The 13,081-nt window shown below is 42.4% G+C and overlaps 1 protein-coding gene across 3 annotated transcripts in view; it reads right to left on the minus strand.

The window, feature by feature from the left end:
* Window positions 1-7,202, minus strand: part of PPP4R4 (protein phosphatase 4 regulatory subunit 4) — a 107,811-nt gene extending 100,609 nt beyond the window's left edge. For all 3 annotated transcript variants that reach the window (XM_063091765.1, XM_063091766.1, XM_063091767.1), the window contains exons 1-2: window positions 7,083-7,202; window positions 5,468-5,541 (exon numbers count right to left, since the gene is read on the minus strand). In XM_063091765.1, coding sequence (XP_062947835.1) covers window positions 5,468-5,541; window positions 7,083-7,202 — 194 coding nt within the window. The remainder of the gene's footprint in view (window positions 1-5,467; window positions 5,542-7,082) is intronic.
* Window positions 7,203-13,081: the final 5,879 nt, after the last annotated feature.

Here is a 13,081-nt window from a genome sequence, read left to right on the forward strand (position 1 = left end):
CACATACACAAACGTTCATGTGTTCTCTTGCACTCTCACACACACACACACTCACACTCACACACACACACACAAACACCATGCTTCACTGGAACAGTATTAAAAGGCAAAAAGCATCAAAAATAGTTATAAAGACAATAATGAAAGAAAAACAATGTGGGAAAACAGAAGACCTTAAAAACAAGGGCATACGAAGGAGTTTTACACACAAGTTTTCACTTCTGAATAGCAAATAGAGTAAGTATTTTGAAAGATAAAACAATTAAAAGCTAGCCAGGGAGCAAGCTAATCACTGGAGTTCTTCCTCACTGATTCATTGCTACCCCATTCTAGTCCTGGAAGTGAGAAGAGGTATGCCAGAATTCCCAGATGTGAGTAGTTATAGCCATAATTTTCAGCATTTTTGTTTATTTCCACAGATTTGGCTGCAGAAATCTCACTCTGTCATATCACTAGGGGGCACACTTACTCTTAAAAAAAAATGGGGAAAAAAAGGGGGAAAACATTCTTAAAGATGAACTTTATCTGACCATCCGTCACTAGAAGGCAAAGTGCAAAATGTTTTAAAATTCACAGCACAATAAGCAATATAAAAGTTAGGTACGTTAACCAATCAACACATTTAATACATAATATAAATAGCAAATATTTCTTAAGGTAAGGTCGTTTAGTAAGAGAATATAAATCAAAAGGCTGACTATTATCACTGTTAAAAATGCTTAATTATAATTTGTGAAGATTCTGGTTTCTGATAAATACTATTAGCAAAGGAAGTTAATGGATATCTATCACAAACTTCTGTTGATATACTTTACTTGCCTGTTACCTTATTAAATTATTGAAGGCAAAATTAATAGCATTATCCCTTTAAAAGTTTGAAATGTAACTCGAGCATCTAAGTAGCAATGAAATAGGGAAAGGGGAAAGGAGACAAAGGAAATTAACTTTAATTGGGTACACGAGCAGAGGGTGCCCAGTCCTCCACACAAATACAACCACTCTGGGAAACAGAATTATTATTTCCATTTTACAGATGAGAAAACCAGAGCTTAAAAACCATAAGACTTTTCTATGGCCACACAGATAATAAATTGTACAACAGGATATAACCTAAATCTGCCTGATTCTATTGCCCACTATACAAAAAAAAATCAGAAGTTGCTTAATTCAACTGGCATTTTGTCAATCTTAAATATGCTTCATTCCTTTATGAGGTATATATTTATACCACAACAAAGAACAAGAAAGAACCAAAACAACAACAACATAAAATATGGCTTGTCCTCCAAGACCTTACAATCTATCAAAGAAAATGTAGGGCCGACCCCGTGGCTCACTCGGGAGAGTGAGGCGCTGGGAGCGCAGTGGGGCTCCCGCGGCGGGTTTGGATCCTATATAGAGATGGCCGGTGCGCTCACTGGCTGAGCGCAGTGCAGACGACACCAAGCCAAGGGTTGCGATCCCCTTACCAGTCACAAAAAAAGGACAAAAAAAAAAGAAAAGGAAAGAAAAAAGAAAATGTACACACACGTACAAGAAATGTAAAGCAGTGATTATCTGCCAGTTGAGGGATGCAGCCATTAAGTAATATGGGCGATCCAGAGAAGCCTGGGATCCACGTGGCTTCAGCAGTTAGGGAAGAACTTATGGAGAATGCAAAATTACAGCTGGATCCTGGGGATGGTAAATGCTGGATAGGTACAACGAAAGGGTATTCTAGAATGGGGAAAAGCAGAGTTAAGGATGAATACAATGTATCTGAGTAACAGTGAAGAGGCCAGCAAGACAGCTTCAAAGAATAAGGATTGAGTGGCAACAACCCAAGTGTCCATCAGCTGAACGAATAAACAAAATGTGCTATATCCAGAAAAAGGGATACTATTCCGTGATAAAAAGGAATAAAGTAGTGATACATGCTACAACATGAATGCACCTTGAAATCATTACGCTAAGTGAAAGAAGTCAATTAGAAAAGGCCACATATTGTATTCCATTTATAGGAATGTACAGAATAGACAAATCCATTGAGATACAAAACAGATCAGTGGTTCCTAAAGGCTGGGAGGATTAGGAAGTGAGGAGTAATTGCTTGTAGTACAGAGTTTACTTTTGGTGGGGGATGAAAATGTTCTAAAATTGACGGTGGTAATGGTTGCACAATTCTGCAAATACACTGAAACCCACTGAACTGTATACTTTAAATGGGTGAACTATATGGAATATGAATTATATCTCAATAAAGCTGTAAAGAAAAAGTGACAGACTAATGGGACATCACCTTGCACAACTAAGAAGGAGTTTCTTATGGAGAATTCTGAATGCCACTAAGGGTCTGGAATTTATCTGGTAGGCAATTAGAGATATATGAGTAAAGATTTACTTAATGAAAGCACTTCAAACATACTTACAACTCTTCTCTAATACACTTATTTGCAGTTTAAGTATATTCCTAAAATAATGCCAAAATCACGAAGGAGAGATCAAGAAAAAGATGCTGTGATATGATTTTGACTAACAGACAAGCTGTGACTATTAGGAAAGTTGTTTTGCTTCAGTGCTAAATGCCACAGATGGGTATATCAGCATCATATTTATGCAAAACCACAAATTCATCTGTGTCAAATCTTCAAATACCATAATGTTCTAAACTTAATTGTAAAAATAGCATTAATAATTGACCTGTCATATTTTAGGGTAAAAAAATGAACAGTGTAATTTGTTTTTCATTGGATAATGGTACTCTGTATACAAGAGTACTACCAAAAGCTCGTGGAAAGACAGAATATGAACCTTTCCATGAACTGTTTGAAGACCTTTCATATAATGCTTTTTGTTAGATACTGGATTCAATTTAAATGCTATCAGAACCTCTACTAATATAAAGCATTTCCTACTGTTGTTTACATATTTGACTCTAAACTTTAACAATATTTCAAAATGCTTTTAAAATACAAAATAGAACTAAAGAAACAAATCTGACACACAAAAGCAGAGAGCAAATATATATATTTATATATATATAAATGAATATTAAATATCCAATACTGAGGAATAGGTGAAGCACTCTAAAATAAGCCTGAAAGTCATCAACAAAATAAGCCTGAAAATCATCAACAGAGGAAGAAAACAGAAATCTGTATTAGGTACTATAGCACTGAAAAGTACAAATTTTAAAAAGACGGAATAAATTACATTTAAAACAGAAGGCTCAATACACACAAGCAGATGGGGAAGCTTTTAACAGAGGCAAAGTTTTGAGCATGTCTATGAGACAATCCCACTCCCTCCCCTGAACTCCAGGGAAGAAAGAACCTTTCAGACGGTCCTGCCATTATCCCTCCAGAAGTTGGCCTAAAGGTGAAATCCCACTTTCCCCCAGGAGGTGGTGAGATGGTAAGAATACAAAAGAAGAATTCAGCTGGAAAAACCATACACAACCAAATTAGTGTTCCCCTTCTGAGTCACCTTGCAAATCTCCTTCAAGGTATGCGAACCACAAGACACTGAAGGAGATATCAGATCTCTTTTAAAACTCACTTGTCTAAGAATGAGAGCGCCCATGTGTCTCTACAAGAGCTTTGTAATTTCCAGAACTGGGCAAAACTTATACTCTGTGTCAGAAATAAAGACAACTTATACGACCTGGTTTGCTAACAAACAAAAGCAAAGTAGAAAACAAATAAGCTTTCCTTAAAAAAGAAGCCTTATCACTGATATCTAGAATAAGGTGTCTGCTATCACAAGTAAGTAGAGCAAGACTCTCCATTTCCTAATTGTAAAATAGTGTTTACAATTAGGAAAAGAATTACTAAAGAAAAGAATTCAGTAGAAATGAGTATGCCAAAATCATACTTCAAAATATGAGCTTTTTTCAAATCATTAGTGACTGTATGTCAAAAAAAAAAAAATTATCCAAACTTTCATCAATTATCTACTTAGAGTAAAAGAATTGTGGGAAAAGGCAAATGTTGACAACTATTGTTTATCATATTAAACATGTTAATTATTAAGAAATAAAATACTTGAAATATAATAAAATATCAAAATGGGTTAAAAGTTGGATTAGCCTCTAAGCAAACACCAAAAACACACACTGTTAATTGACACATAAATAAAAGTTTTCTTTTAGATAAATAGGTAGAAATGAAAGCATGCTACCACAAATGACCAAAACAGGAGGAAAAATAACATTAACATAAAATCTAAGATCCAGAAACATTTTTAAATGACAGAGTTATTGAAAGAAATGGTTAATGGTAAGCATGCTGATAGTCTGACTAAAGTAAGAAAAGAAATTCAAGGGCTGACCCCGTGGCGCACTCGGGAGAGTGCGGCGCTGGGAGCGCAGCGATGCTCCCGCCCCGGGTTCGGATCCTATATAGGAATGGCTGGTGCGCTCACTGGCTGAGTACCGGTCACGAAAAAGACAAAAAAAAAAAAAAAAAAAAGAAAGAAATTCAAGATCTAGTAAGGCTAAAAAATAATTAAGAAAATGGAAGTCCTGGAGAGGGAATTTTCATTATAGGATCATTCAGTGAGTAACATGGGACTGGAAACATGATCTATAAACAAGAAAGGAGAACAAGAAGGCTGCCAGTACCTGAAACTGGCACTGAGCTAAGGAAACAAGGATGGCAAACATCCTAGGAGGTAAATAACACCAGTTTTGAAAATCTGATTCTGAAAAACAAAAAGTGAGGACTAATTTTGCCAAAAGGAGAAAAAAATGTTGTACAAGTTAAAGAAAAATTTTAGGGTAAATATATACAAAATACCCCAGGAAATTCTGTTTCTGAAGTATTTTCATCAATATGTTCATTACTGTTCACTGTATTAGTTTTTAAGAAGCTAAATCTACAACACAATTTTTAAAATAGCTCAGAGAAATCTTGATAATATCTGCATAACCATGTGCCTTAAGCAACTGTGTAGCACTTGTGAGGTGGTTTGAAACTTAAATGAGAGTAGATTCAATTAAATTTAAAACCTCTCAGGCAAAATTATAAAGCTCACATAGCAAAAGTAATATAAACAGGATATCCTGAGCAGCAAATTGAACTACCGTATTTGTGGATTTTTTTCTTTATAGTAAGTGGCATATAATGTTCATACTCTAGATGAAAAAATTAATCACTGGATACTCTTAAGTCTCATCTAAACTTACTGAATCTTATGTGAGAAAAACCAAAGCCAGAAAAGAAAAAAAGGATGAGGTTCAACTCAAACCATTAGTTCTGCTCCTCTTCCTCCAAGCAATTTTCTATTAGTTAGGTATCTTATTTGATTTCAGTTCTCAAATCCATAAATCCATACCTAAATCTAATTCACAACATAATTAAGTGTTATGAACGCTATGTTTATATGGTTAAGTGAATCTGAACATAACCCTAATATGACATTTCAGAATGCATTCATCCATGCTGCCACAGGGAAAGAGGAGGAATTTCACAGAAAGATTCGGAAATACCTGAGCAGATAAACAGCTCTTTCAATATCACTGAGGTCTTCATCAACTGTCAATCTTTCTATTTCCTCTGGTGTCTGTCAAGTGTAAAATACAAATTATGCACACAAACACAGGGTCAGTCTTTCCCACCCCACCCCTCCAGTGACCCTTTATGAGTACAGACTAATAAAAAAGTGTCACAATTAAGCAATTAACAATGAAAACTTTCAGGGTTCTAAGGATTCTAGTTGACATCAACCACAGAAGTCTCTAATTGGGTGGTCGAGTTTTGGGAGATTTTTTGTTTGTTTGTTTGTTTTCTGGTTTTACTCTTGTAGCTTCTAGACTGCAGCTTGAGAATCATATCGTGGCTTCAGAGCCTTGCTGAAATCAATTTCATACGCATACATTATTTATATATATGCATATATATATATATATACACACACATAAACACACTTTTTCATCTCAAATACCCCAAGTCTGTTTCTCCAGCATTTTCCACCCCAGGATATGCTAAAAGCGGGGTGGAGGAGACTGCAACCAAGTAGGAATGAAAAGGACGAGGTCTGGAGTTGGGGGAGGGAAGGGAATAAACTGGGGCTGGAAGGAAATCAAAGCTTTGAGATACTGCGGTGGGAGTGAGAAGAACTAAAGAAGCTATTAGGAGAATGGCCAGCGGAGAAAGGGGGGGGGGTCCCCGTGAACTAGGTTTGCCAGCAGTGAGGGTTGGAGCCCTGGGAGGCTGGGAGGAAGATGACTCTGCGGGGTGGGGAGCGAGTGGGGGTGGGGGGAGCAAGCTGACGGTTGACTCCCTCAAGGGGGTTGGGGAGCAGGGTCCAGCGAGAGTCCTGGAGGGGCTGGGAGGAAAGGACGTGTGATGACTCGGGATGGGGGCAAAGGGTCAAGAGGGCTTGAAAGACAGGGACCGGGACGACGATGAGAATGGGTGCTGGTTGGGAGGGGAAGGGAGGTCGGGATGCCCTGGGGAGCACAGGGACCCTAGCTTGATCCGATTTGGGGACGGGAGGCGGGGAGGGTAAGAGGTGGAGACGGGGGTTGAAAGGATAGAACCTGGAGTGTATCAGGGAGAGGTGGGGGGAGTCAGGGCCGTGTGGACCGAGGCTGGGCCTGGGGCCAGAACCGGGGTGACACCAGGGGGCCGGGACGGGGGGTGCTACTCAGAAAAGGACAGGGAGAAGCGGGCTGCGGCTGCGAGTGGCAGCTCCTTCAGGAGGCGGGAGGAAGGGGGGCCGCAACTGAGGGGCCACGGCTGCCCGAAGGGAAGGACGCTGGGGCCGGCCCGATGACAGCGGCTCGGCCATTCCCGGGGCTGTGCCGGGGGGGACAAGGACGCCTCCCCGGCCAGGGGTAGAGCCAGAGGCCCGTCCCTCGGGGATGGGTATCCGGACTGGGAGAACCCGAGGCGCGTCGAGGAAGGGGCCCTGGGAGGAACCAGCTTAGGGTGACACGGCGACCGAGGGCTAGAGGGGGACTGAGGGGCCGGTCCGACTCGGAGAGGGTCCCGGGCCACCTCGGGGAGGGGACCGTGACGGGGTGGAGCGGGGTCGGCGTCGGGCTGCTCGGGGTCAGTCGGCCGGGCGTCCTGAGGGCAGTTTTTCCCCCCGGGGCGCACCTTGAGGCACCGGCGGACCGGCCTCTCGATGATGGTGAGCTCCTGCAGATCCTCCATGTAGCCGAACAGGCTGTTCTGACTGAAATCCATCGCGGCGGCGGCGGGCGGCGGCGGATGCATGGACTGCCGGGCCCCCTCGCCGCGGGCCGGAGCGGTCCCGGGATGCCGGACGCGCGCAGCCCCGCAGCCGCCCACCAGCAGGACTTTCTCCCGCTCTCGACCGCTGGAGCCAAGCGTGAGGCGGGCGGGCGGCGGGAGCAGGAGCGGTGCCCGCCGAGGGGGCGGGGCGAGGGAGGGGGCGGGGCCGCCAGCGCTGGCGGACCGCGGGGGCGGGGCCAAGGGCGGGGGAGCCGCAACAGCGCCCGCCTCAGCCCCGCCCCCTCCCGGGCGGTGCGCGCACGTGGCCGGACGCAACTGCCGCCCAACGTCGCGGCAGTGCCTGTGGCCGCTCTGCCTCCACGGCTCTCTGGCCTCCTCTTCCCTCGTCCCGTCCCCAGTCGAGCGCGCCCCACCCCGCAGCGCGTGCGCAGAGCCTCCCGCTCCCTCAGCAGGAGGAGGTGGGCTCGGAGCGGGGGCGGGGGACAGAGTGGGGCGGAACGGGGGGTTGGGACCTGGAGGTTGAACATTGGAGAGGAGGAGAGCGAGGTGGGCTGGGGTATCGCTTAACCTGCTGGGGTAACCATGCAGATTATTCCTCAGACCTCCCACTCCAGCTGGCGGGCTGGGACCGCAGAAACCACTCTAGCTCGGCTCGATCCCTGGGGGAGGTGTGTGTCCCCAAAAGAAGCAGTTATGACGAGGTGTGCGCTCGGATGGTGGGGGAGGGGGTGTGGTAATACAGTTCTGGAGGGGCTGACATTTGGAGCGGGGCAGCCTTCATAAAAGGCCTCCTGGAGCAGGGTCACTTAAACTTTGAAGACTTTGCCGGAAGAAATAAGAATACGCCCATTGGAGATTGAAGCCTGGGCCTGTTTGGGTTGTGGGAAGTGCAGATTAGTGCTTGGGCTACAGGGAGCGTGCTTGACGAGGTGGGTGGAAGACAGAGGCATCTCTGTCCTTTATGGAGAAAGGCCTTGCTCTGGGCAGCCACGTGGAGTCGCTTGCACTTGGTTCTGTTAAGAATAGGAAGCCATGGAAGGAGGGGACTGGGGCGATTTTTTGGACCTTGAGGACAAGAGTTACGTTAGTCATACTCTTCAGCTCCTCAGAGTCAGCAAGACCCCCCCTCTCTTTTATTTCCACTCATTCCCTCTCCACACTCCCATTGCTCTACCCTCCATATGCACCCTTTCTTGTATATTTAAAATATGTCCCAGTACATGTGTATATATCCCCAAAATATACATGGTTTATATATCTATTTTTAATATACACGAATGGTATTGTGCTAAGAATTCATTCTATTCCTCGTTTTTCCTTCAACTTAATGTTTTAGAGAGCTATCCGTGTATCTCTATACTCCAGGAGATCATTAATTCTGACCCCTAAAAATATTTGCTCTGTGTCTAACACATTTTATTACTTACCAGTTCCTCAAATAATGGACAGTTAGGTTGTCAGCAGTTCTTTGCTTCCACAGACAATGTTGGAATGAGTATTAAACATGTCCTTTTATAGATCATAAGAAAGAACTAGAATGGCAGGGTCATGAATTCTACAGTGCTTGGTTTCACTCTCTACCACGTTGCCCTTCAGAATGGCTTTGCCAGTTACACTTACCAGTGGCACATGAAAGTAGGAAGATTCCCATTTCCCCATTTTATACTCTAGCATTTGATATTATCTGATATCCTAATTTATATCAACTTGATACCAGTAGTATCACATTATAATTTTTACTTGTATTTCTTTAATGATTGATGATCTTAACCATTTTTCCTTTTACAGTACTTAAAAACCATTGAGATTTTTTTCCTTCATGAATTACCTATTCACATCCTTTGCCTATTTTTCTACTGAATTACCTATTATTTTTCTGAATGAATTGGAGGAGTTTCTTACATTTACTAAATATTAATGCCTTGTTTGTTTTGGACATTGCAAATATTTCTCCCAGTCTTTCAAGCATCTTGTTAGCTTGATCTTTGCTATCCTACAATGGAGAAGAAACCCTCAATTTTGATGTAGCCAAATGCATCAAATTTTAGCCTAGAGGAGTGTGCTTTTTGAGTCTTAAGAGTCCTTTCCCACCTACAGGTGCAAAACATTCTCCTACATTTTCCTTCATTTGGCTTCATACTTTTTTGCCTATCGCAGTTAGGTCTTAATCCATCTGGAGTTCACCTCACACATAGTAGAAATACGATATTATTTTCTCTACTTAGTGAGCCAGTTTTCCTGGCAGCACCTGCCAAACAATCCATCTTTTCCCTGCTGCTATGTGATGGTGTCTCTACCATATGCCAAGTCCCCATAGACACACATGTCTGTTTCTGAGCTCACATTGCTGTTCTATTGATCTAGATCTGTTCTTGTGCCAGTGCTGTGCTGATTTTATTGCTATAGCTTAGTTAGGTGTCCTAAACTCTGGTAGAGTGAATCTCCCCACTCTTTGCCTTTTTTTTTTTTTTTTTCAACATTGCCTTTAAAGTTCAAAGCAAAAATGGTCAGTGGTGACCCCCACAGCTAAAATTCAGGTTTTATGATCCCTACTCCACTAAGGAGGAGTGGAGGGAAAATGGAGGGGACAGAAACATGAGGGGAGGAGGATGGAGAAGAGGCAAAGACATGGGGGAGGTAGTTTTCCTGAACAGATGCCTTGAGGCCTCCCTTTTCTATCAGTTTCTGAAATTCCCCTCCTTTTCCCCTTGATTTGTAACTGACACTAAGTATTACTTGTAAACTTTACCCTGCTCCAACTAAGAAGTATTACCTCCTATTTAGATTTTGTAACAGTACCATCTAAGACTTGATGACATTCTAATGAACAATTAATTGAATAAACAGACATAGCTTTAAAGGAAAATGCTCAATTCGATGACTGGACTCTGTAACTGCTCTAATTACCACCCTGTGGTGGAAGTAGCCCACCCAAGCCTGGCTGCCAGAAATCCTAAGTCCCAGTCTCAGCTCTGCCAGTGACATGTAATAGAACAACTCTTGGAGTCCTGTTTTCCTTGTCTGAAATGCTTTCATACAAGTCTCAATGTGCCATCACAGCAGCCCCATGAAATGCAGAAAAAATGCATCACTATTTATTGCAGTTTTACAGGTAATGAAACTGAGGCTTGGAGAAGTTAAATGACTTAGGTGTGAACACACAGCTAAGGAAAGCTAGATTTATCCACTTCGTTTATTCATTTAACAAAATAGCACAGTGCTAAGCACGTGGACCTTGGAACCCAACTGCATGGGTTTTAATCCAGACAAGGTACTTAACCTCTCTGTCCCTCAGTTTACTAATCCCTGAAATAGGAATGATAAAAGTACAGTACTTAGCACAAAGTGTTGTTGCGAGAATTAAATGAGAGAGTATGCATACAATTCTTAGAAAAATTCCCAGCACAGATGTTTGCTCTTGACAATAACTTGTAAAATGGTATATATACTTCTTCAAAGTGTATACCCTTGAGACACTCTTTCACATTTTCACAAAAACATATGCACAAGAAAGTTTATAGCGGTAAAAGTTGTAATAGCAGAAACCTGGAAACAACTCAAAGGTTAAACTACAGGAAAATAGATAAATTAATTGTATTATACCCAATCAATGGAAAACTGACAGTGAAAGTGAACCACAACTGCTTAATTCAACTAGGATAAATCTCACAAACATGTTGAGCAAGAAATCCAAACTGCCGAAGATTATCTATAGTGCAATACTCTTATAATGTTCAAAAATAATAATATATAAAATATCCTTACATGGTTAAAATCAAAAAAAGAAAGGGGATGGTAAATACAAAATGCAGTCTATTATTTATCTCTAGGACTGAGATGTGATGGGGGCAGGAGGTGAAGCCCACAGAGGGCGTTGGTAATGTGTTATTTTTTGAATTGGGTAGTGATATGTGAGTGTTTTATTGTTAGGCTTAAAATATACATATGTATTACATATAATTTCAATGCATGGAATATTTTAGAATTTTTTAGGTGGGCGATTATTTGATTTCCAGTTATAGTTTAGCTACTTCATTTATCCATTCATTCAAAAATATTTCAAGAATTCTTGCTGTAGGCATTGTACTAGGGCTTGGGATATATAGTAAGCTAAACAGGTACAGGGCCTATCATCAAGGAGTGCATCTCCTAGTGATAACAATCAAAATGAATCCAATAAACATACAATTAAATATATAATTACAAACTATGATAACTGCTATGGAAGAAATACACGGAATTATGAGACTAATGGAGAAGGGCCACCCCACCTATTTTTCCATGAATGAGAAATAAACATTCATTGTGTTAAGCCACTGAGATTTCATGTTTTCTGCTACTGCAGCATTGGCTATCTCTCCTGACTAATAAAAGATTGTAGGCCCTGACAACAGAGACCAGGTGGGAAATGATAGTGACTTAGACTAGAGTCATTATGATAGAGATGGAGAGATGTGAATAAATTCAAGAGAAGCTTTGGAGGTAACGGAATGGATTAGAGGTGCAGGGGATGGAGGTCAGGAAGGCAAAGTCATTAAGGATGACCTCCAAGTTTTTGGCTCATGCAACTAACCGAGTGAATGGAAACATCACCCACCCAGTTCTTTCTGTAATGTCTGAGGAGATGGCAACTGCCAACAACTGCCACAGAGCTCTATCTGCAGCCCCACATGGACATCACCAGTGCTCCTCAAGACAGCAGCTGCTCCCTGCAGCTCCTTTCTCTTCAGCTTGGAGCTGGGTGAACTGGTCCAGGGTCCTAGTGGGCCATACCTGTTGGAATCTGCCCATTGCCTGATACAGTGGTTAGCACCTAGTAGGTCTCTGTTCGTGTCTATTGAGAAAGTGAGAAGAGAAAGGAGGAGGAGTCAGGGAGCAATGCATTGGCATGTCAGGAGAACTTCTATCATGCTGGTCCGAGCCACCACTGTTTTTCACCTGGATGAGCGGTGCCTCTGCCCTTCCTCTTCTAAAGTCATTCCCAATGCAGCCAGAGTAAACCTGTAACTGAAGTCTGAAAAGTCAGACTCAGTCACCGTATCCTCAAAAGTAGGGTTGCTCAACCTTGGCATCATGGATAATGTGGGCCTGGTAATTGCCAGAAAGGGGGAGAGAGATGCTGCCCTGTGCATTGTAGTATGCCTAGCAGGATCCCTGACACCTACACTCTAGATACCAGTCGCACACCTTTCCTCACCATTTATCAGTCCCCCCACCACAGCTGTGACAAAGGAAAATGTTTTCAGATATTGCCAAATGCCCCTGTGGGCAAAATCCCCCCCCAAACTTGGCAATATCTCCCCATCTCACAAAAAGAACGTTCTTCCCCACGCCCTCACCTCTCTGTTCTCATATCCTCTCATTTACTCCCTTATCCACTCTGCTTCCTTCGTGCACACTGGTCTCCTTGCTATTCCCCGAACACTCAAAGTATGATCCCCATCAGAGCTACTGAGCCCACCGTTCCCTCCGCCTGGAGTGCTCCTCCCTTGGATTTTCAAATAATTCACTCCATCACCTCCTTTAGAGTTTTACTAAAATGTCACGTTCTTGATGAGTCCAACTTGGGATGCCTTTTATGAAATAAAAATTCCACTATAATTTGTTTGCTAGTGATGCCATAACAAAATACCACAAATGGGCTTAAACAACAGAAATTTATTTTCTCAAAGTTCTGGAAGCTGGAAGTTCAAGATCAAGGCATCCCCAGGTTTGGTTTCTCCTAAAGCCCATCTCCTTAGTTTGCAGATGGCCACCTTCTCGCTTGGGCCTCACCTGGCCTTTTCTCTGTCTGCAAGCAACACAGTTGTGTGTCCAATTTTCTCTTCTTATAAGGACACTAGTCAGATTAAATTTGGACCCATTTTAACTTTTTTACCGCTTTAAAGGCTCAGTCTTCA

Source organism: Cynocephalus volans, chromosome 3 (assembly GCF_027409185.1).
Source record: "Cynocephalus volans isolate mCynVol1 chromosome 3, mCynVol1.pri, whole genome shotgun sequence".
In the NCBI taxonomy this organism is placed as follows: domain Eukaryota; kingdom Metazoa; phylum Chordata; class Mammalia; order Dermoptera; family Cynocephalidae; genus Cynocephalus; species Cynocephalus volans.